We start from the raw sequence: 26,124 nt of genomic DNA, 5'->3' as shown, positions 1-26,124 counted from the left end.
ACATTGTGTTCTCCACTGAGTCACACTTGTATTCCATTCAGATCTCTTCAACCTTTGGGAAACTTGTTGATAATTAGTTACTGTGATCAAGTAACACCTTCAACAATCATGTTATTTCATTTCTCAAAGGTTTTGTTTTATTTTTTTTTTTAACTATTATTTTGTGCTGTTCTATATGTGACAGTTAATGGGATATTTTGGTATTTCTACAGAAGTCTGAACATAACCATAAGCAGAGTCAAACCGGTTGTGCTGGAGGTAAGGCATGAAGCTGCTCCAAACCTTGAACAGTTCAGGGTATGCAGATAGCTGATTAAGCAGGATAAAATGAACAGCTCCAGCCCACACGTGCAAAAGTTAACTTTTCCAAGGCTCACACTCCCACTCTGGGGTGAAATAATATAAAACAGACTGACGCTGTATAAAAATATGGCATCATTTATTGCAACATTCCTTTCACTGGGTTAATAATGATTTGAAAGAAAAACACCAATAAAAAAGTTTTATTACTCTTGTAAGTCTTCAAAATCTTGTAATCCACTCAGGTTTCCATGTTGGCCTGCCTGCTTGTGTCTTAGATTCAATCACTGGCACGCTGCTCATTGCTGGTTCTGAGCAAAATGATGCAGATCTCATCTATTTCAGGCTATGACATGTATCATGTGCAGGTTGCTGTTGAAGACTACATTGTGTTGGTGTCGTAAGAATCTCCCCTCTCCACCATCAGCCTTCAGGGAATTAGAAAATCATCCTTACCTTTTTTGCCTTTCTCTAGAATGGCAGCTGAGCCTCTTCAGTGTCAGCCCTACTACTGTTTTTATTTCAGTGGATATGCCTTCCAATCCCCAATGCAAAATAAGGAGGGAGAGCTCCTGCTTCATAGTAAGAAACTACATATATTGTTCTCAATCACGGTGCAAAGTAAAGTCCCTTGTGTTGAAGGTTAGGCTTTAAGATTTTTTATTTTTCTGGCTGCACTTCTCCAGTTTTCTGTCTACACAGATCTCTAGATGAAAGAAACTTATCTTGGCATCTCATGCTGGTGTATTCACTTCCAGATCATTTGCTTCTCCACTTTCTGTCTTCAGATCACAGATGGCAGGCTCTACCACCTCACTCAGCCATTGAGCTGTGAGGAATCCTTGCCAGTTTCATCTGCTTGAGCAAAGTCATATGGAAGTATATGCTCACAAAGTCCAAGAATACTCACAGAAGGAACAGCAACAGATAAGCGATGGTTAGAAATGTTAACATGGAATAAGACAGCAAAAAGTGCTTGCATACCCCATCTTGCTGGGCTTTGCTGATTTAAGACTCTTACCAATGACACAGCTTAATCTCTCCACTCCCCAGTTACTCACAGGTGGACAACAATGACCTCGCCTTGACTTTCTGCAGCTGTCAGCAAACTTCACACAACAATTGTGATTCCAATGCCTTCTTGTCATGACTCCAGATGTAGGTTGGTGAGCCAAACTGCAACACTACACGTTTTCTTAATGCAGCCTTCATGCCTCTATCCTCCACTGCCTGCTCCATCACATTCTATTTTTGAGAAGGTGTCATACCCTTACCAGTAAAGGCTTCCAGCTGTTTGTTTGGTTTGGGGTGTTTTGATTCTTTTTTTGGGAAGGTCTTTTGAGTTAATCTGTTTGAACTTGCAGGATTTAGTAGACTTACTGACTTCCCCTTAAGAAGCTCCTCTCATTCATGTCTTCTTCTGTTGATAGATAGGTAAGACAAGAAAAGCACCCAGAAGAATTGAATCAGGCATGCAGCTTTTCATACCCTGAGGGGTAGCAGCCCTTATCAGGACTTCTCAGTAAAATTCAGTGCGAGTTTGACAACAGCCAACTGCGTTACCCTCTGACAAGGTGGCAGCCAGAAGGGGAGATTGTTTGAACTGTCCTTAACCTTTCCAGTTTGAACTACCCTTGATAGATCCAAAAGTAGCTCTGGATTCTCACACCAGTCCTTCTGGTATCATGAGACATTGAAATCTATTTTTTACCAACTATTTATCGCTCCCTCTCCGCAATACACACTGGATGGTTAATGAGAAGTTGGACAATATGTGCATTCATCTTTATATGTATCTCTCAGGCTTATGTTTTTTCAAGAAGTAATGGGAAAGCTGTGCAGTCTCCATAACCCATAAATTCCCAAACTAGCAAATATGGAAAGCATTCACAATAACCAAAAGTTAAAAGCTCAATTTAATTCTCTTTCAACTCGTAACATCAAAAAGTCCCTAACGGGCATTTACTGAGTTGTTCAGTTTATTAAAAACAAATTTATTACAGTTACCATGAAAGAATGGGATGGGTCTAGGAATTTAAGATCAACATATTTCAGAGATCTTTTCTTCTGTAAGCAAAATGCTTTTCAAATTCTGTCTAGACAAAGTTGTTTTAGTTAGCAGGCGCTGTACACCCTGAGAACTTCTGCAGAAGGGGCTGCAGAGGCACAGAAGGTCTTATCCTATCTTTGAAGGGACTCTCCAGCATGTTTTCTCCAACCCATCTGCACTGACTAGAGAGCTTTCAGGTAGGAAATTAACGTATTCTTGCCCCAGGTGAGAGCTGAAGAAGGTATCAGAGATTTAAGTTTCAGATTTGGAAGCCAATTCCTGCCCACTCCTCACCATGGGCTACTAAGTTTTCACCAATTTTAGCTGCCACTTATTACATAATAAGTTTGAATTTTCCCCTAGGGACACCTCACTTTGCGGCTAACATATTTAAACAACCTGTGGGTTTGTTCCTAGCCAAAATACCAGAGAAGGGCAATGAAGCTGGTGAGGGGTCTGGAGAACAAGTCTTATGAGGAGCGGCTGAGGGAGCTGGGATTGTTCAGCCTGGAGAAGAGGAGGCTCAGGGGCGACCTCATCGCTCTCTACAGGTACCTTAAAGGAGGCTGTAGCGAGGTGGGGGTTGGTCTGTTCTCCCACGTGCCTGGTGACAGGACGAGGGGGAATGGGCTAAAGTTGTGCCAGGGGAGGTTTAGGTTGGATATTAGGAAGAACTTCTTTACTGAAAGGGTTGTTAGGCATTGGAATGGGCTGCCCAGGGAAGTGGTTGAGTCGCCATCCCTGGAGGTCTTTAAAAGACGTTTAGGTGTAGAGCTTAGCGATATGGTTTAGTGGAGGACTTGTTAGTGTTAGGTTAGAGGTTGGACTCGGTGATCTTGGAGGTCTCTTCTGACCTAGATGATTCTGTGGTTCTGTGAAAGTACGTATTTCTTTAACAACACATGCTGTCATTGAATCATATTTTTAATTCTTGCATAATTTCACTTAGTGTGTTAATGTGACTGTAATCTTGAACAAATGTTTCATTAGCATTGTCTCGTAGAGTTTGGCTTTTAAAAATTCATCTCTAGAAGGCATCGAGAGGGTAGAAATACCAAACTGAAATTTTGTTCAAGAAATTCAGGCTTGCCAGAAGACTGAATCACAACACCTCATCTTACATTGGTCCATGTCTTAAAATCCAGTTGCCACCCTGTTCTTCCCTCAAGCACTGCATGTAGCATGCAGTTTCTTTTAAGTTTCAGTTTTTGTAGAAAAAAAAACAGAAAAATACAATTCTTAAAACCATGTGTGAATACTTGATCAGAGGAGAACAGTCATTTTCACCCAAAGGCCTTTTTTTGTATCATGGACACTAAGAAATCAGACCTATAGGTGTAATTTTTCAGATATATGTTACATTGCTGCATGAAAATATCTTACACTTGTAGTATCAGGTCACATTTGCAAGAGAGAGACACATCTGCATACCCAAGGCAGAATTATGCAATGCCATTTGCACTACAGCTTTATAGATAACAATGGACTGCACTTACCTGGCTGTAGTTCTGATGGCATTATCTTTATTGTGATTGTGCTCTTTGCTCACCTTTTCTGCAGAGGAACATACATTATTATTATTATTTTGTGATTAGCATTTATCATATTTTCCCTATCAAGTTCTATCCAGTAGCACTATTTTAATGCTTTCTGTTAACAACGTTATCCAGAGTAACTTAGGGCAATTGATTACAACATGATTAGAGGATAGGCACTTTTTAAAAAACTCACACCAATTTTTCTTACCTTCGTATTTCAGTGCTAGTGCTCCACGTACAGTGTGCACTACAAGCATTCATTAAACAGTGCTAAAATCATTGCATTTATGTAGTAGCTGAGGTTCACCTTCCTTATGAAATGGACAGAACATTCCCAGGAACACTGTGCTGCAGCCGCTGCCCATTTATGCTGGGAACTGCCATCTATAGGTTTCCCTATACTCCCAAGCCTCGATCAACCAGTTGTCACTAATTATTTAATTAGCTTTCAAAAATACAGGAGTTGAACTCTGGCTTTTCCAATTCAGTTCAAATATTATGAACCTGACCTGACTGTCGCAGTGCTCTAAAGCATATGTTAACTATGGGGAACATTTGGCAAGACTTCTGCATTTCAAATGTGAGGGTAGAAGGGCTCTAATTCCTATCATGTTCCAGTTTTTAGTAATCTCACACATTCATAACACCTTAATGGTTATACACAATCTCTTTTTGTTCTTTAAATTCCATCAACTATTTCCACTGCTTTTACCTGATAACTGGAAGAGCAGCTCAGATGCCATCTTCACTGATATATCTTGGCTGAATAGATTTCTTTCTGGGAGCACACGACCTTCTGGTGCCTTCTGTATGTGTTCACTAATGTCTCGCCCTAATAAAGTGCTGTAGCCAACATTTTGGCTGGGTTGGCTGGGTGACACTGAAGCCTGTGAATCGTGAATGTCAACTTCCATTGGTTCTTCTTTTATTTTTACCATCTGGGTTTCCTTGTAACTCTCAGCTGCAAATATGTATTAAAAGAAAAAAAATAATTAGGTTACAATTTTTCAGAGCACTCAAAGCAGGAATCACAATTACAAACTCATAATTTGTACACCACATCACTGCAAAATGGTAAGGGAAGCGAGCAGCTGACTGCTATAATATTCTTCTAGGGTTTGTAAATAGAAGAAATCTCTCAAAAATATTTTTAAACTAGAGTATAGAAAATAGTACATAGTTGTAAATACAAGAATTACATCACTTTCTATGAACACTGGGTGATCACATCCCAGTTAGTGAAGCTTTGCTTCTCTTTATTAGCTGAAGTTACAACAACAAACCAGCTCTTCAAAGGCAGGGACTGAAGCTTTCTTCCAAACTCTCCATTACTCTTTATCAGCAGAAGTACCAGCACAGACAGTTAGAAATATTGGTATGGGGATAGAAGAAGAAACCTGATCTGCTCCTCTTCTGCTCTCTTGATGACAGGAGTATTGTGGGGCCCGCGCTTTTCTAAAGCGTGTTTTTCTAGCAATCACTGATACTCCCTCATATATTACAACACCCAATAACCATAATCACTAGCTTCCATATGTCCACATCCTTCCCTCTCTGCCTTGTTCTTCTCCAGTGTGCTAAGTCTAATGAACAAAACCATAGTCTAGAAGCCAATTTGTAGTTCACATTCTATACTTGATATTCCCCTGGTGCTGCTGAATGCTCTGATTTGGTTGCAAGGTGATTATTTTTTCTTCAGAAGAAAGCTCCAAAATCTCAAAAATAAGGCTCCAATGTAACTTGCCTACTACAGCCCCAAATACTTCTACAGCCTTCTTGATTCAGACTTTCTGCTGTGAAAAGAGAAGTTGAAGACCTGTGTAATTTACTCTCAGTTTAGTTTCAGAGACAAATAATGATTTTTTTCTAATGAACTTCTTTCAGAGTGTTCCTGAAAGGACATGGATATCATGGCAGAACTCCCCAGCCAGGTGTTGCCTCTGCTGTCTGGGTGCTCATCAGACACTTGGGAAACAGGCAGCCTGAGAAGACAGGCAATATACCTGGGACAAAATAAAGACAGACAAGGAAATAAATAAATGCACAAACACAGTTGTATAGCAGAAGGGCCATCCAGGTGAGGAACCATTCCAACAAAATTGTATGATTCTGTTCAAAAAAATGTACAAGGGATTTATTATTTTTGCCTAAACCTATATATGTACTTCTGCTACTAACCAAGATACTCAAAAGCTTATGGAAAATCTGCTTCTTTTTACTTATGATTAGCACATGCCCTACAATGTAGCCTAGGTATCCTCCACAGCTGGAGTCAAGGGAAAGCATAAGTTTGAATTGCTCAGACTTCATGAGCCAAAGGACAGAGAAGGCAAATCTAGCACCCAGGGAAAGAGGTCATGGGCAGGGACATACTGCAGCACATTGAGCCAGAGAAGCACAGACCTTAAATGTTGAGTGGATTAAGACCCGAGAGAGCAGCCTGGCCCTTGTCCAGACTGGGGGGATGCGATCAAATCTATGACCACAGGCCAGCACGTTAACTGGTGCGGGCAATCTGGCCATCCCCACACCATCAGGTCACTGATGAAGGTACTCTGTACTATGAGTTTCATCACTTGGAAGGTTCCTTTTCAGATGTCTAATTTTAATACTCATAAGGATTTGATACTAAAAATAAATAAACGGATACCAGTTTGTAAAAAAAAAACAAACAAAAAACACTAACCTATACAAACAATATTTTCTATTAAATTTGTGTCAGAGAAAAAAGTGGGGAAAAAAAACAGACTAGCTTCACTTGAGAAATGAATCTGTTGCTACTCTCTCTGCCTTTTCCCTCTTCTCTAACTCACATATTAATATGTCAGCCTCACAGATTTTACTCTAAGTACGAACGTTTCTAATTACCCAACATTACGATGACACGTGGAGGCACCAAAACATGGTTTGGTCATCTCTGATAATGCCCTCAAGCTAGTCAACTGATTGGTGTCATCTTGTAGCCTCCAGCCAAGATGATCAGAATCCCTTCAGCATGCAGGTATACACCTTCTGCGTAAAATTGAACTGATGTTTTCCAGTGAGTCCTTTTTCATTCCCCCGCCTTCTCCCTCTCCCCACATTCCTGTTGTACTTAAGTGGAGAAAAAGTGGCTTTGCTGCTTGCAGCTCTTAAAATAAGAAAAATCGAAGCCAGGAGATAAAAGCTACTTGGATATGCTCCAGGAATGATTTACATGAAGTGCTTTCAGTCTTTTCTTATGACATTTCATGACCTTTAAAAGAAACATATAAACATTGATAAAAATCTTTACCATCTATGATCCACCAGATACATTTCAGACTTTGGAAATTTTCAACTGAAGATGAGTTAGAAATATTATTATATAATGCCTTTTTTCCCCCCTGTTAAACAGACTTTTTTCTTTTTTCCTTTTTTTCCCAAGCTTCCATTAGCCTCTTATTATAAAGCCACAGAACATTGTATCTGTGTTGAAAAGTGCAAAAATAGTATGCTGTGCATTGAAACTGAACACAGAATGGCAATGGAACGCATCAGGTAACACCGTCAATCAAAAGCTCAGGTAACTCCACAAACAAATGAGTTCTTCAGATGTCTGACAGACTGAGCTCTGTACCCAGCTGCCAAATTTAGGTTCAGAGTCAGGCTGACCTTTGCTGCTCTTTCTGCTTTTAAAATATTCTTTCTATTTCTGTTCCTGCCCCACACAGTTTAATTCCCTGTCCTGCAAATGCTTTTCAATCAGACTGATACAACCCCAACTAAGGCAAGAGTTGAGCAATACCAATGACCTTCTCTCCTTCACAACCAGCCAACAGTCACATTGCCCTAACTAAATTCACATATTTGATAATTTCCTTTGACCTTTATCTTCCCAGCTGCACCCTTCTGACCTTGCAGAACGTCCCTACCACATGTGAGTCCTGTCATAGTCCAATTCCCAAAAGCAAGCACACACAGATGACAGGGAGGGTGATAATGATAATTTTACAAAGCTAACCAAAGGGAAATACAGCCTGTCCCATGAGCAACAACCACACCACAAGCTGCAGGCAGAGAACCCACGTGTGCTAGATCTTTTGCTGAAGAAAGGACCAGGATAAAGGTTATGGCCACGCACATCTCACAGTACAGACTGTCGAACTGTAACTTCTTGAAGATTATTTTCCCTTCTGTTCGTTTGTGCTGTAAGGAGACAGCCCTTATTTCTTTACATAGGTATCTCACGTGGTCATGGTGTAGCTGAAGCTTTTAAAGTACACTGAAAGGTCTCTAGGTTCAAATAATTAAAATCATGATAGCTTTGGCTTTTTTCCCACTTCTGCATTTCTCCTTGAGTAGATGGACTAGGTAAAATAAATGGCAATGTATCAGAATACAAAGTTAGTATATGACAGTAATTTCCTCCATCCCAGATTTTTATAGAAGTACAGACATCTAATTCCTAACAAAAATCAGGGGATAACAATTCAAATAGCTTTAAAATATCTGGACTGTGATCTGGTCTGCTATTCATTTAAACGTGGTCTGCTATTCATTTAAAACTAACCTGGATGAAGGTCAGAACAACAGTACAGCAGTGAACATTGCTTCTCTGGCAGAAGATCAACTAAATGACCTAATACACCTTTTTTTTTTTTTCTCCCTACTGTTAATTTTGTCATATAGAAGCAGCTTAACAAAATTAGAGAAAATTATTGCATACATGGATGTGCTATCATTAAGCCACAGAGATGGTCTTTACAGTCTACGTTTAAGCATCTGATTTAGAAAACCCTCAATGAACTTCACCCTATTCACATCAAGTGAGACAATTTTCCACATCAGATATGCAAAAATGCAGTATTTCATAGTCCTGTTCCAGGAGGAAGTAATTTTTTCCACAGCTTTCAAGTTCTCTGGCATTCACAAGTGCAAGGAATTGCTAAATAGTGGCACTCGTTTAAAATAAAACAAAACAAAACAACCAAACAAGAACGCACAGAACAATACTTGTGCTACCTAAAAGCTCAGGGTATGGCATTCAGCCCTGAAGGCGTGACAATGTCACCTCAGGTATGTGTGGCAGCAAAAGTGGCTATGAAATTTACCCTTAGACAATGCCTCTCTGTAGCCTCAGACAGAGATTGCCAAGTTTTAGAAAGCTCATTCAAGCTACCTCAGTCAGAAAGCTGGGACTACCACAGTCCAACACCTGTAACAGACATATGAAAATGGAAACGGGGACAAACAGAAAAATCATCTTTCCAAAGCAACCCACCACAAACTATATGATTTCATTGCTTCAGCACCATCTTAAAATAGATAGGATTCTAATTCATAAATCCTCAGCTCACGGAAAACAATGCAAAAAATGGCACGTAAAGTAAGTGAGAACAGAAACACTGGAGTTCCTTATGTTCTGAAAACATTAACAAGAAGTTAGCAATGTCAAGACAAAAACAACACATTTTTACATTAAAACGGGGGATAAAAAGAAGCATAACAAACTAGTAGACTTAAATACACTCATTGCAAATAGAGATACAAGGAAAAGATTTCACTTTTTGCTGGAATTGCAGTTCCAGTTATCTTAAAACCAAATACACATCCTACAATGGTAAAAACAAAACAAAACAAAAACAACAACAACAAAAACTATTGGCTCTTGTTTGACACTTCTCAATTCTAGATTTCCAGAGCACTTTAGAAGATGTGTTAACATAGTACTTATCTTACAAAACAAGAAACAGAAATGGCAAACTTTAAAATACGCACCTGCTCAAGTTATAAGCATTGCTGTTCATTTGCAAACGTGCATTTGCTGCAGTGACATAAACCAATATGCATGATGAAACCTTGTAATAATACACCCCGACTCAAGATACACTTGCAAAAGCATACTTTCTGACTCCTAAGCATTTCGCTTAGATTCAGTGTTCCTCCCAGTTGCAGGAACAGGTCTAGAACTAAGGAGGGACAGAGGAGGACACTGTGACTGCTGCCAAACCTGCACTGCCAGGCAGATGTTGTCAGGGTATTTCCAGCCATCCTGGTCACTTGGTGTACAAACTGGCAAACCACACGTCATGAAGAGGCTTCAACATACACCATTGCCCTGTGGCCCTGGGAACACAATAACCAGGGAGGAGCTGCAGTGCATTTCAGTAAGTTCTCCGGTTTGGACAAATGGGACCAGAGCTGTGGGATAAAATGCTGAGTGCACCTCACTGCAGGATACCTACAACCAGCGAGCCCCTGGCACTACATGTGACCTAGTAAGATCACATTTCCCCCATGCAAAAGGCAATAGTTAGGTTTATTTGTATACAAATACTGTTTTGTACTCAAAAATGTGGACAAATAGTCATTAGTCATTTCCTCCAAGTACTGTTCCTGACAACAGTATTTTTTTTTCTGTCTAGAGGTTGGTCGGCCTAACCACAGTCTCCTAAAAGATTATAGAACAAATCCTCCGGGAAGCCACTTCCAAACCTGTGAAAGACAGGACTGTGTCTGGGAAAAGTTAGCATTGATTTACCAATGGCAAATTGCACCTGATAAACCTGATCGCCTCCTGTGATGAAATGACTGGCTGTGAGGACAAAGGGAGAACAGATTTTGTTACCTTAACTTTGACTAGGCCTTTAGCATCATCATTAATAAATACCTGTATCAGCAAACCGGTAACGTGTGGACTGGATAAGCGGACTACAAGATGGGTGGAAACATGGCTGGATCTCAGGGCTCAATGGGTTGCGGTCAGTGACACGAGGTCTAACTGGCAGCCAGAGTCCTGCAGAGTGAATAGTGGGCCTGACTCTCTTCAACATCTTGATTAACGGCTTGGATGATGCACAGGAGCACACTTCTAGCAAGCTCATAGGCAAACACAAACTGGGAGAGTGGTGGATATGCTGGAGGGCAGCACTGCTCTTCAGAGGGACCTCAACAGGGAAGAGAAATGGGCTGACAGGAACCGCAGGAAGCTCAAAATAGGAAAACACTGAGAACTGCAATTAGAATAGCACGGCACATGATAACACAGGCTGGACAGTCACTAAATGGAGAGCTCTTTTGCCAAAAAGAACCTGGTGAACAAGTTGGACATGAGTCAGCAATGTGCCCTTATGGCAATGAAGGCCAACTGTATTCTGGGCCTTATTAGCAAACCTGTAGTCATTAGGTAGAGGAAGGTGGTTCTTACCCTCTATTCTGCACTTATGAGACTGCATTTGGGGTACTGTGCCCAGTTTGGGGCTCCCCAGTACAGAATGGACACTGACATCCTTGAGTATGTTCAGTGGAGGGCTACCAACATGGCTGGGGAGCAGCTAAGAGAAGAGTGAAGAGAACTGGGTCTGTTCAGCCTTACGAGAACAACACTACAGAGTCATTTTATTACTGTCTGTGACTCTAAGGAATAAAAAGAAGTTATAGAGAAGCTGGAGTTAGACTTCTCTCAGAAACGCACAGAGACAGTCAACAGACACAAGTAGGAACGTGGGAAATTCTTTCCACATAAATGGAAGAAATTTTTCACCACCAGACTGGTCAAATACTCACACATGTTCCCAAGGGATGCTTGGGCTCATCATTCTTGGACACATTCAAAACTTAACAAGACCCTGAGCAGCCTGGTATTGTTGGATCTGCCCTGAGCAAGGGTTTGGATTATGGAGGTCCTATCTGAACTTAATTATTCCACGAATCATCAGCACCAGATCACTTCTGCTGCACCTTTATCTAGCAGCATTTCCAAAACCTCCAAGCAAGGGAAAGCTACAGCATCCTGGGAAACACTTGATCTAGTGCTGCACTGGAAACTTTTCTTAATGTCCGGGCTGAACCAATCAAGCTGCAGCTGGTAGCTGTTGCACCTTGTTTTACCATCTGCCACTACGCAGAAGAGTTTGACTCCACTGCTTTTCTAAGACAACTTCAAGTAGTTGCAGGCTGTGATTAGATCTGCTTTTAGTCTCTCCTTTGCCAGACTAGATAGGCCCAGTTTTCTCAATGCTTCCTCGCAGGTCATAAGCCCTAGACCCTTAATTAGGTTAGCAGCCCTCCTCTAGACCCTCTACAAACTCTCAGCAGCCCTTTAAAACCACGGAGCCCCAAAACGGTACAGTATTCTCATGCAGACCTCATCCAGCTCTAAATACAGGGCACATGCTAAGCATGCTCTTCTAATGCAGCACACTATGTTTTTCACCTTATTTGAGATAAAAGTCAAAAGCAAGTGCACAGAATTAATAAAAAACCACAAGCCATATAGCAAATACTGCTTTCACTGATAACAATAGCAGTCCAACTATTTTCCATTCCTGAAATCAAGTGAAACATTTTAAATGATTCATACTTCTCCTGATCATTTAATTTAAAACCTCAGCCTATCACCAGAATTCTGAGATGTTCATATTTGCTGAAATGAACATCAGCTTTACAAATCAACTTTATGAATCAACTTAGAAAAGAAAGTCTTTCCCATATGTCTTATAAATTGGACTTGTACTAGTTTTTGCAATCAAGCAGACAAGGGTAACTAGTGGGTCAACTTGTACCGACTTCAAAAGCTTTCAGTACGGAGAATCGGGCATTTTGTTATGCTAATTGTTCTGATTTGCTAGAAATAAACATGCCCTAAAACAGCTTAAATAAAACCTTAGAGGCAGGGAACAGTTGGCGAGCCCTGAAGGTTCTGCTACAGAGACACAACAAGTAACATCTGACGTTCCCTAGGGCACTGTGCTTAATGCTTTATTTTGCTAGTATTTTTTCAAGCTGCTGTTTTATATAAGACAATGTCAATGAGCCTTGAATCAATGCAACACGATCCTGCATTAAAAAAAGAACAAAAAATTGGCCGATATTTGTTAGTGGAACTCAGAAATCCCATGCTATAGAATTTTTCAACTAAAGGCTCAGTTTCACAGAAATGCAAACCGAAAAAAAAGAAGAGAAAGAGAAAATTAAAGCAATAGATGAATTTGAAGTTGCAATATGCATCTGCTGTTCTTTCTGTTTGAGCAGTAGGAGTTATAGTGCTTACTAGAAAAATCCTACTTGCAGAACACAGCCAACCCTTTAAATGTTCACAAAACATAAATCAAAAATAATTTGGTAAGTCTACACGTGCAGTGAATTGTTATTTTACAACATATCCCAATCTATGAAAGTCTCCCAGTTGAAGAAAACTCTAGTTTCTGGTCATTTCTGCAGCAAGCTGTGCCTTCACAAAGAGCCTGGCTCCAGTTCTCTTGCCCTAACAAGCTGACTCTCCAAATCCACAGGGGACTGCAAGAGGCCCTTCAGCAAGTACTGTGCATCTACAATCCTCCGACAGATTGAAAAAATTGACACAATCACTTAGGGTTGTGGCCACTCCTACCTGGCTGAACATCATCAAGGAACAGCAGTAAAGCTAAGGATCAGGGGCTTTGTTTGAACTCTTCAGGGATAATTTCCTAAAACAAATAAATTAATAAAAAACTAAACAAACAAAAAAACAACCAGAACACCAAAAGAACCAAATTTGAACTACAGATATGATTTCTTATTATTCCAAATGATGTAATCTTTTATATTAACATGGTTTTCATTGAATGTCAAGATTTCCCTGACATGAAATAAAGGGAGAAAATAGCACTGTAGCACTAGCTTAAAGCTACAGTAGAACATCTACTGAACTTGAAAAGCTAGGCTCTGATATGAGGTACTTGCTTTTCTGTAGACTTTTTTGTTGTTGTTGAAAGCTGTAGTTTAATTATGGTATAGAAAAAGATAAAGCTTCACTCTTAACTATTAACAATGATTTTCACATTTCTGTTGGAAACACACACAAAAAATCTGGGCTAGCGGACTTCAATCTGTTGATGTGACTTGCCACGGCATCTCTCCAGCTCCCCTCAAAGAAAGTCTTATTTTGGGTCAGACACTTCTCCGCTTACTTTTTCAGGCTTCTGCAGAAGCACCTGCTGCTGCCCAGAGCCTTCTAACGAGCCATTTAGAGACCAAGGAACAAAAGACTTCCCTGTATTTTCACTCCTGCCTCCATTATCAAGGCTCTCTAAGCAGGGATAAAAGTATTCGACAGCTCCCCTGCAATCTAGGTACGGACATATCTTACAAAGTCCTGACAACAGCTGTCCCCAAAGACTGCAGCTGAGATTCAGACAAGCACTCCCCAGAACAGTCCACAAAGTTAGGAAAAAGAAATATATAGGAAGGCTAGTTTCTCTGCCACCCAATTCACCCCAAGAATGTAGTAATGTATGTTTTCTTCACCATATTAACAATAAACCAAAAGACCACCAACACAACCCACTAAACCTGGAAGATTTTGTTACTGCTAAGGATAATAGCTTACCAGCTACAGACTCCTTTTTGTTATTTCTATTTCATGTTGCTGATGAGAGTCAAGCAGAAAGTTACCAAAGCCTTAAATGAGGTAACTCTGACACCAACTGTCCAGACAACACAGGCATAGGTAGCACTACTATTTAACAAATTTTTAAAAATGGTATTCTCATTTAGTTTCTCTGGAAGTCTGTCCTCTCGTGACTGGAGTGGCTTTTGTAGAAGCTAATTTAAAGCCTTCGCAGGAAGCCCTTCAGTATACTGTGCCCTGATACATGCTGGGTCATTTCTGGAATGGGAAGAGCACTGGCGTGTTCTGGCCTTCATCTTACATCTAGAATTGTACAATCCTTCTCTCTCCCCCTCCCCCCCCCCTTTTCTTTTCTTTTTCCCCTCACTTTTCTTAATAGAAGCTCTAACCCATGTGGTTTCAGTTAAACCTAAAATATAGTGTCAAACAAAATTAATTATGAAGAAATTAGTGTAAAAATTTTCAAGTAGATAAGGACTTAAAAAAAATCAATCCACAACAAGCAGTTGTGCTGAAAGAGCTCTGAATTGTCATATAAATAGGTAATAATAAACAGAGTTGATCAAGGATGGCTTTGAAATCAATTGTATGCAACATTTTATTTCACAATCTTGGCACAAGAAATAAGTATGCACTAATTTCATCTGCTGATAACCCAAAATTACGATGCATTGTTTGTACTGGGAAATTGGTGTATTACAAGAAACACTGTGTGACCTGAGGACTGAAGTACTAATAAAACAAAGGAACTGAATAGTACAAAGGTCATGGATATGCTACTGATAACAAGGATATCTGCAATACATAGGGAATTGATCCACTGCAAGAAGAACAAAAAGACCTAGGTTACTGCAGAAATGCAGAATGACTACAACTCACAAATAATATACAGATGAAATAAAGGCAAATGGGATTCAGACAACATTTCTTGGAAAGACAGGAGCTTGCTAATGTTATAGTTCAAGGCACCAGGGTAAAATATTTATAAAACACTCATACCTGGAATAGATTTTATACACCTCCAACAATGCATTCCTTTTTGGACAAGAAGGGAAAGGAACACATGCTTCTGAAACACAATACATGCCCAAAACATATGAGCGGCATGATTACTGCAACAGAAAATGATCTTTTAAACAACGTTGGCATGTGAATGCAAAATTTATTTTAAATTTCAGTCTCCTCTGAAACCTACCTTTCATCTTACAAGACTGAGTGTATAAAATTGACCAAAGATCACTGTGTGCATCACTTAGTTAAACATTTGGAGAATTAAATTAGCTGCTCCATAAAAGAGAACGGGTAAGAATGTAGAAAACTGGTTCAGGTGTATTTGAAATACATTATTTCAATGTATTTTAAGTGATTCTACGCAATGTTTAATGGGAATTTAAAATCTTGCATGCATGGCACCCTTCCCAGGCTGAGATGAGAGCAATTTGCCCCACTCTACTAGTTCCTCAAATCTGTTTGGTTACCATTGCATCGCATCTCAGTGAAAACTTAGTAATGGGCTGCACGCACAGCTCACCTTTGTACATTTGTATAAGACACGGCAGTCATTTTACATTCTGTAAAACGTGGATTGAAGGTCTGTACTTAAGCTGGAACTGCTAACCCACAAAGACCATTTCTTTCAAATGGGTGTTCCATTTGTTTTTAAACATCGGATCAGTTGTTACAGTTTTGTTTTGCCTATCTGGATGGAAATGAGTTCCACCTAGACATGCCCTAGATTGACATTAGCCTTCCTAGTTTGAATAATCCTTTAGAAGAAGCGTTCAAAATGTGAGGTCTTTATTAGTTATCAAGCTTACGAATTGTGAGGTAGAAGATCTGAATTCAAGTGGAACGCAGTGGAGAAAACTCATATGAAAGGGCATAATATCTCCAGATAAGGTCCAATTCCCCTGAAGTAATATCCAGGATAAGGGCCTGACCTTAAGCACTGGCTATCTGCTGCTACAAGCATGCAAGTGTCCTGACAGCTTTTTAGCTTTCAGAGAACAGAGAGAACCTTGTGCAGTAGAACTAAAATATAGACAGCTGTATGTGTGATTTTTTACCCATTTCTGTACATCTATGTCCACAAAGACAACTAGTAAATGTTCTATTAATATTCTATTTCAATAAAATATGTTTATTCTTCAAAGTTCTTCCTAGTTTTAGAGTGAGTTCCGAGTGGCTGGCAAGTCTCTGCATTATATTCTCAAGGTACAGGTGATTTACAAATGAGTCTCTCTTACAGTATCTACCAGCCCAAACTAGGGTCCAGAGCCAGAAAGGCTTTCCACTAAACTGCACTAGCTCAACTAAGAGCCAGCACAACAGCATATCTGTTTGGGAAAATATATTTTCCAGTGAAAAATATAAGCCAATGCATCCCTTCACATGAAAGGAGACTGTAAGGTACATGTCTAAATCCTAAGGGGCTTCCAAGAGGCTGCAACAGTCGGCAATATTATTGCTAGGGGATAACAGAAACACGTATGGCAGGAATGCAGAAAGCAAAACACTATTTGTGTCGGAAATCCTTTGCCTAGTTTGTATGCAATCCAGGTTTTCTTAATTAGTAGTACGTAGAAGAACGTGAAAATAACAAGGCAAGGATGTCAAGGATGTAATCCATTCAGTCTTTACCAAGACCATGTAGAGTCCAGAAGGACCTGACTTAAACCCAATTATGCAATATATCAAGTCTGATAACTGCACTTGACTGAAGATTTCCCACAGACATTAGAACATCCAGACATTCACTCGTTTCAATTTTTTTCTTTTTTTTTTTTTTTTTTTTCCTCTTACTGAAAGTATCATGAAAAAGGAGGAAGTTTGTTCTGGTTTTCACTTTGTTCTGACAAAGTGGTATAGTTGTTTAAATGCTACATCACTAGAAACAAAGTGCGCAACTGCTTAAAATAATCTGGGAAGTCAACAGCAATTTCAGAATATTTTACCAGATAAAGTAAACAAGTTAAAACAAACAAACAAACATCAAACAAACACTAAAGAGATTCTTGATCTTAGATTTCCCTCTTACACTTGTCCTACGTTAAACTGTATGTTAGCATTTTTCCTCTTAACACTTTTTGTTTTAGATGCTAATTCAGAAAAGTGCGAGTTGAAAGCAGCACAAGAAATAAACTTGGTATAACCCCACCCACTGGCTGATTCAGGAATGTCAACTGCAGCAATACTGACTAAATCCTAAGTAAATCCTTACCATTCAATCCACTGATTAACCACTGTCAGCAAAAACTGTGCAATCACCAAGAAATCATAAATATATATATATTATACTAGTGTACTTCCTACTGGAACCTTTAAACACTGGGGTTTCCCAGCATAAGTGACTGAAGACTTGGTCAAGGTTTCCTACATGCCAGGTTTCACCCACATGAATAGACATTTAAGTCACTAATGCTCTAATATAATGAAGTCTGTAATAGAACTATTTAAACAGCCTGCTAGTACTGAATTCAACATTCACAATAAAGAACCCTAGTGTCTCTGAAGCACTTGAAAAATCATTAAGTTACGGGGCTCTTTCTTTATGGAAATGTTTATATACATTTATATGAACCAAGAAAAATAAAGTCACTGGCTAACATTCATTAGGCCATAAAGTTCTGTTACGAGAACACCATACTTGAACCAAATACCAACAGCAACAGTGCACTTTAACAAGATGTTTATTATTTGAGAGCTCAAAAAATTGGGAAACGTCTTCTGTGATCAACTATTAATACTTGGGATGCATGTTTTGCACCATCAACAACACCAAGGCCTGAAAATCAATGATTCAAAATTCCTCTGTAAATTAAAATGCGCAGGTATGAACAGGAGTGAACTAATTACATGTTAGAATTCATGAGGGGAGATCCTAGTGAGCTGAAGTTTTACAGGTATAAACTTGAGCTCAAATTCAATTCTGACAGTATCCAATGAAGCCAATTAATTTCAGATAGATTCAGCAGGGATCTCAGAAACTGGTGAACTTGTGTTTCCAATAGCACTTCTTGTTTGACCCCTCCACTCCCCCCAAAAAGTCTTGTCCAGTTTTGGAGAAGATTTAAAAGCTAGCTGATCCAGTTTAAGTGGGAAAGTATGAATCCTAGGCTCCCAGACCAATTTTTGTTTCTCACTACTAAAAATTTAAGTGTATTAAAAGTTCAAATCCTTTTCATCATTCATTTAAATCCTGTTCCCAGCAGGGAGAACTCAAACTTTTTACTTTCCCTAAAGTTAAACATCAACTCTGACAGCTAGACAAAGCATAATTAGCAGAACATACATTTTATTTGGCTCCCTCCAGACCTAACAGTACTTATGTGTATACACATGCATACTGTCCAACTGTCTGAAAGGCAACGTAGGCAAATTCAAGTGTTCAACAGCAGTACGGCAGCTCAGTTTACTTTTTTTTTCTTACAAAAAAAAAAAAAAACAACAGCCTCTTACAATTTTGAATACAATATATTGTCAGGAAAAAAAATAAAAAGCTTTAAAAGCATTTTTAAAGCTATATCAGGTACAGGTCAGTATAGATATATTTTTATGATGTTAATGAAATGACACAGATATGAATAAATTGATATAAAAATGTTTTGGTACATTTTAAAAATAACAGTACCTAAAAGCTTTAAGGTTTCATTTCTTTTGACTTATTCCATAGTCATTAATTTGAAGACCACTGAAATTTGTGCAGAACACAGATAATTAGATACTATGGTGACAGAACAAACTGAGATGTCTTATGTATATGAACTTGTGTGGCTAGACATTTTCATTTGTTCCTTTACTTGCTACTAAAGCTTCATTCCCTCCTTCTGCAAGGTAACCTTGTTAGCATACTTGAAAAAATATTAAGCTGAATATTATTAAATTAAAAATCTACCTGACAGCTTCATGAGGAGCTCAGATGCTGCCTTGACTGACATGTCCTGCCTCATCACATTTGTCTGCGGTTCTTGTGGTTTGAGTTTCTCCTCAGGGACACTGGGAGCTGAGGCTTCGGATTCCTGGCTGAACACATAGCTGGACTGAGACAAGGTTGAACTTGCAGCTTCTTCATCCTTAGGCTCATCTTTCACTTTAAACTTTGGAGTCAAGGGCTCTTTTTGATTTGCAGCTGTCAAGAGAAGGAAAAAGGTAGACTTAATGAGGTGTGTAATATAGAATCATACAGCAGCTAGTAACAGTAAGAAACCACAACCTGAAAAATGATAGAGCAGGTATTGGAAGCAAGAATGTCAAACAGTATTCAAAGATGCTTCAAGAGGTAAACAAGCATCTGCTTCTTCCGTACCAAAGGACAGTTTTGAATCACAAAAACTGTATCTAACCAGAGCTCAGGAAAACATCCTACTTCTCCTTCTTCTTTTGTCCCTACTCCAACTACAAAGCATCCCACAAAATCATTGGTTTGCATGTCTTCCATACGTTTGATGGAAGTTTATAATACCATGTCACATAAGGGCAGATTGGGCAAAGTCCATGTTCACTGCTACATAGTGAATTCTTAAGAGCATGAAAAAGAGGCAAGAGGTGAAGAGTAGAAAGACTGGAAAACTAAGAGGGGTGTACATAGATATGTACATAGATATGTTTCCTCTCCCAGGTATTTTCCTCCTTCCATATGACATTCACCTGTCCACCCTCATGACTCTTACAGACGAGCTCAGCCCTTGTAAGAGGGAAGCATCCCACAACACTTTTTACTGCACAGTAGGGCATTAGAAGTCAATATGCATTAACTGCTGTAGGGAGCTGTTTGTTTTACAAACCCATGGCAAGAACAGTAAAAGCTGAGGAAATGGCATACTAGAGGGACAGTAACATTCAATTGAAGGTGCAGGATACTGACAGGTCAAATCAACACAAATTCTGGGAAAGTTCACTCGCTTAAGCCCTTGGTCTACTTCCTCCTCCACTTCGCTGCTTCCTACCAACTCTCTGGCTCCTCACTTTCCTGGCTTATTTCCCAAGATACTCTCCTTCTCAATCGTTCCTCCAAAATCTGACTCCTGGAACGTGTGAATTCCTGCAGGCCACTGAAGTGCTCACCATCTCCCAGAGACCTCAGTCCCAAAGTATGGAGCACAATTGCCATCTTTCTTGCAAACAGTCAGTTCCATTTGCTTATGTGTTCATTTTCTTATGGTTCAGTGTCTTTTTTTTTTTTTTCTTTTTCCCCGAAGCAACTGTTTTACCCTGTAACACAATATTTAAATCTCTCCCATTTATGTTCCAGACTTGTTTGATCAGGCTTCTGATGATCTATATTTTTGCCCTTGTTGGTTGGGAAGCCATTACCAATGGCCAAGATTAAACGAAGTGGCACAAACTGTATACACATATTCAGCCCATACATACACACTGGGACTATTCACTATTTCAGAAATGAAATCAGTTTATACATGTAGTTTTTAGTATGGACTACAAGCACTTATGAACTAAGTGCTTTTATGAACTATAAGTGCTTTTACCGGTATTAGGAATTACTTTTTCCTTTTTTAAAAAAATAGCAAAAGCAGAAATATGAAACATTAAAGTCTGTTTCAATTCACCAAAATACAGATTAGACTCCCAAACCAATCTTAACTTTACCAAGGTACTCACAAAAAAACCCATCTGCCCTCTACATTGTCTTTCTAGCTCAATCTATTCTGGGGTTTGACCTGAGGTTGACCTTTTGGTTTTCACCAAAAAATAAAATAAAAGTCTTTCCCCCTTTAAAATAAGCCTCTCTAGCTGCTGCAGATATGAAAAAAGCCTCCACCAGGAGCAAAGTGCAACTGGTACAGAGATTTCTTCCTGAACTTTCAGAGAACCTGGAGAAAATTCTTTTGAATGTGTTCATTTCAAGAATGCATTAATTCAAATTGTTCCAGAAAATAAAGGAAATATGAGTATGAGTGAAGAGGTAAAGAAGACACAGTGAGAACAATCATTAACTTGTGCAGCCTGCTGTGTTTCTGCCCACAAAATGAACCAAGTAGAGGAAGCATTATGGACCAGGTCAGCAGGCAACATTACCGTGTAAAATACAGAGGTGATACTGAACTGACATACATAGGTCAGCGTGTTTGCAAGCTTTCACCATAGTCCACCAAAAACCATGTTAAGATCAAAGCAAAAATATCTACACACAAGTAGAACCACCATAACTAAATTTATACAATATCATAGCCTTAAGCTACGAACTTTTATTCAGAATCAGGCCCTAGTCGGCAGTGACAGCGGCCTTATGGGATCCCCTGCCACCAGAAGGGGGAGTAGCACAAGGATCAGTGTGGGCACTTCTGGAAGAAATTAGCATTTATTAAACCCTCTTTAACACAGAGCCAAAACTTGGGGGGCAATCTGACCCCACCAAGGGCAGTTGTCAAGTGCTACCTCTATGCCCTTCATCCCAGGGCTATTCTCCAGCTCTGCTGAGATGAAGTCAAACTCCAGTAGCTCAGAGAACCAACAAGTCAAGGTAGGCCATGCCAGAGCTTAAACTGAGGCACACCCAAAATGATTTTGAAAGGGCATCATTCCTTTCCCACCTCTGGCTCTCCCCTTCTTTCCCTAGGCCACGTTAGCCCTCCTACTTTGGCAGCTTGTGCTGTGAGCCACTGCTCTCTCACACTTTGAGCCACCACCCAGGATTCCAATGCAAAACCTACCCTGACAACAAATCTACCAGCACAACATTAGTCATAGTCCAAATGAGCTCTTCATGATCTGTACACTCGTTTTGTCCCTGTATGTCTATCAGACCTCACCTATGAGAAACATAAAATGTAGTCAAGGTCCAACAACCCAGAGAAGTCTTGATGATGGGCATTTGGCAATATCATGTGAGAGGAAAAAAGAAATCCAAGACTAATGTTCTTATCTATGTAGCTGGTTCTGACACTTTGCTTTGGACCAAACAGTCCAAAGATAGAATTAATAAACTAGGAAAGAGGTAGATATTTGTTTTGTTAACTGTCAGCACGTTCCTTTAACTGACCGCACTTTCCAAAAATCAAACATCTTAATCATAGACAAATCCCCAAAACCAGGTATATTTACCTCACTTTTCTTTCCCAGGAAAACAAAAACAAAATCAGACAACTACTAGGTCTGTTTCAACACTATTGCTTCAGTTAGTGGGGCTTTTGCTCTTCCTTGAAACCTGTTAAAGCAGATTCCAGTGTAAATGAAACCTAAAGAGAAGGACTAATAAAAAAGGGGGGAGGTTGTCCAGTCTATCAGATCCATACATTAAAACTATAGACAAAAAAAAAAGTCATGATTTCTAACAAATGGATAATAGCCATTATGATGCATCCACTAGTTACATTAGGGAGAACAATAAACAGATCTAAGAAAAATAATTGCAAATTAGGGAAATAAAAGTTGACTTAGACCAATTAGAAACAAACAAACAAACAAAAACCCCTAAGACTGAAAGATCTTTTTTTAAAAATGGAACTAGACAAGGATTAAAGAGAAGATGTTGAAGTCTATTAAAGTATTTTTGAACTACAGAATCATTACTCCCCAGAAGGAATAACATCTTCTATCTACATACGAAAATAGATACACGTACATATACTTAATTTGTAGTTAACTTACATTCATCCTGAATTGCAATGAGAACAGACTGAAGGATGTGTTGCCTGCGGACTGAATCCAAAAAAAGACAGCAATTTAATTTAGAAATACACAGTGAGGGAGGGGGGGAACAACACTGAAAATCCAACCAACAGGCAGCAGTCTCTGAAGCAGGGTTGATACTTCTACATTCATTCCATTCCATTCCATATCCTGAAGAAATAAATCAAAGAAGATTCCAAATTGCCAGTTTTTATCTTCCTGGAAACTGGGATCATTTGATCCATTTGGCAAAAGTAGAAGATCAAAGTTTTAACACTTTTCTCAAACTGCCAAATGCCACAAGAAAAGCCTTGGGCATCTGCCACTAATCTGAAACGCTTTGATAAGAGCTGCTAACAGCATCAGTCCACTCACCAAGGATTTCTGAATGCTTAAAATGTTTTTAATTGAGAAAGGAAAAATGGGCTGATTGCTTCAGCCAAGTTCAGTTACAAGTTACAAACAGCAAGGAGTTGGTCACCTTGTTTGTCTGAGCAAAGGGGGGGGGGGGAATCCACAACAAAAATGCCCCCACAAAAGAGGAGGCCATGACAAAAACCATCTACAGTCTGGGTCAGAAGAAGCAGTGCTGAAAATCTCTAATGCCACCGTACACTGCTGCGCCATCACAGCGATCCTCGACTACTGACAGAAAGATGAGAGAGAGCAGGGCACTCATGCCTGAGGGAAAAGTGAGGATAGATTCCCAAATGCACCGCAAATGGAGCTGATTTCCTTGAGACCTTTTTGATTCTCTTCAGACCCATCATGAAAGAGAACCATAGCATGACTTCTACCTCAGGAAGAAAGAACAGTATTTTAGCCAGATCCCACTGGAGCTAGTGCATCTGAACGATGCAGCGAGCCTTCTATTCCGGGGAGGAGCTCTGAGCCACAGTGGTTTAAAGAAGCCAAGGACCTTCAATAGCTTCAAAAGACATTTCCCTGAAGGTGGACAACATCCTCCTGAAGGCGGACAACATCCTCCTGAAGGCATCTGTGGTCAATAAAGGTTCTGACTTGAGTCTTCTACTATTTTCAGTCTAATAATTGAAATGCACAGGTAGGTATTGGCATTCTGCATGGAAACTATGGCTTATGTTTGAGGACACTCAAGAACTGAGTAAGGGGTACAAATGCTGCAGAAGAAGCCACCAGTGGCTTTTGCAAGAAGCATTTATACAACTGGAATCTGTTGGAGAATCTCCAGACTAAGATCCAATTGGCTGATAAATCATGTTCAGCTTATTATACACAGAGGCTGCCTACACCATAAGTGGCCCAAAAGGAGAAATACTATTCTTCTAGCAGGACAATCCTGCTGGTCTCTCATTTCTTTTTAGTGCTTCCTGCCCTGGAGTACTGACCTGTCCAAGAGCACGTCATTTTACTTACCCTTCCTGGGAGTGCTAACTCAATTACATCTCATTTTCAAAGCCCTTTACTCTGCCCTCAGCCAAATAAACTAGCATACAGGGCTGCAAAGAAGAGGATGGGAAACTACTTATGGCTCAAGGACACTTGGCTTTAAAACACTGCTTTTTATCAAAGCAGTGGAATGGCAGAATAGATGATCACGAGAAGTATGATAGTGCCACGACTTGCCACCTCAGGGCTTCCAGAGACCACTTAAAATATATGGTCTTCCAAATTATCTTGCTTAAGTGTGTTGAAACTGTGTAAGCAGTGGTCTAGAAAAGGTCGCTAATTATCTTGATCTTCTCTAAAGCTGTTTTGCATTTAAGGACCTGTAGTGGAGCAAAACGAGACACAACACTGGAGAGCGACCAGTCCTGTTACTCTCCTCTCAGAATTTTACAGCATTCTAGTGCAACAGGAATGGAGGGATTTGGCAAATTGCTACAGCACCTGGAGGACCAGACATGCCCCCATACCCTAAGATGTCTGGTATACAGCCAACATCCCACCAGCTAAACAAAATTGTAACATCTGCTAAGACCATGTTCTCCTTTCTAGGTAAAAATCAAAATAACAGCAGATTAGGTAAACTTCTGGGGAGCAGAAGAAAAGAAAGGGAACAGCGTAGAAGGAGCAAAGCAAAATTTGTTGCTTATAGGAAATAATTATTTGGAGTATGGAAATTTCTTCTCTCTACACAGGAACAGAGAAAGAGAGATGTGCCACCAGAATGACCTTTATAGTTGTTTACGAAAATTAAACAAACAAACAGAACAAAACAAATAATCAGAGATGATTGAACTAACAATGTCCTCAATTCCTGTTTTGGATAGATCTGACAGAATGGCTCATGAGCTAGGACTTCTGCCCAGAGTAATGGTGTAATCAGGGAAGCAAGAGACATCAGTCTAACTGTTCCTAAATATAAGAGTTTCTGTAGATAATAAAACAAAGTTGTAAGCACAGAGATGGTTCTGAATCATATTTATGTCTTCTTTTAAGCTGTATTGGGCTGAGTAAACAAAAAAGCAATTTGTTATATTGCATTTTAAACAACTGAATTAGAGGAGAGTCTACACTGCTTTATCTTGCTAAACTCTGTTTCTACAAGGTATAAAATATGATGTATGTGATTTTAAAAATACCAGGAAATTCTTGGACGTAAGACTAGCAATTGCTGAAAAGGGATGAGAAGAGTGGTGGCGTATCAGTGGCAAAGACTTGCACAAGTTTTCATTAGCTGTGCTATTGCACTTTTTCAGTTTTATTTTAAATTAAAGGTTCATATAGAAATTATGAAAACGTGATTCTGGAGAAGCACTTCAAAGAGATCTCAATGACATCAGGGGTATTTACACTGACAGCAGCATTATGGAATTCACAGTATTTTTAAATTAAGGATATGGCTGAATAATTGCCAGCCCTGTCCGCTTACATATTCCAATTGAAAATTTACATTCTGGCATAAACTATGAATCCTAAATATAGACAGCATGGTCTTTTCTTTGGAACCTACTACACAAGTGCATCAATTATGACAACTTAATTGGACATGCTTTTATTTTATTAAAAATAGCTGCTCGAAGAATATTCAAAGCCAGCCAGTTCAGTACTGTCAATGGCAAATGCTGCAACTTTTCAAGTTACTCGTGTTACCTTTAAGGAATGCAGTACTTTTCAAAAAGCAAACAGAACGGGTAAGCTAAGCGGTTACTTAGCTTATCTACTAGTATTTTGTGTGTAGCTGTCTGATGATTTACAATTTTGTTACTCCATTAATGGAATCAGCTCAGGAAACGTGAATGCAAAGCCCAAGTTCTTTGGACAGTCACCAAAAT

General features: G+C 39.5%; 1 protein-coding gene across 10 annotated transcripts in view; it reads right to left on the bottom strand.

The window, feature by feature from the left end:
• The window catches only part of ZNF827 (zinc finger protein 827), a 122,328-nt gene that overhangs the window by 34,484 nt on the left and 61,720 nt on the right, over positions 1 to 26,124 (bottom strand). For all 10 annotated transcript variants that reach the window (XR_014583852.1, XM_083834656.1, XM_083834653.1 and 7 more), the window contains 3 exons: positions 19,134 to 19,367; positions 4,601 to 4,849; positions 3,847 to 3,904 (listed from right to left, as the gene is read on the bottom strand). Coding sequence is in view for 9 of the 10 variants with exons in the window: in XM_083834656.1 (XP_083690782.1) it covers positions 3,847 to 3,904; positions 4,601 to 4,849; positions 19,134 to 19,367 (541 nt within the window). In the remaining variant the exon portion in view is untranslated. The remainder of the gene's footprint in view (positions 1 to 3,846; positions 3,905 to 4,600; positions 4,850 to 19,133; positions 19,368 to 26,124) is intronic.

This window comes from Anser anser (assembly GCF_964211835.1).
Source record: "Anser anser genome assembly, chromosome: 4".
Lineage (NCBI taxonomy): Eukaryota > Metazoa > Chordata > Aves > Anseriformes > Anatidae > Anser > Anser anser.
Note: the sequence above shows the minus strand (reverse complement) of the source record. Positions and strands in the feature narration are given on the sequence as shown.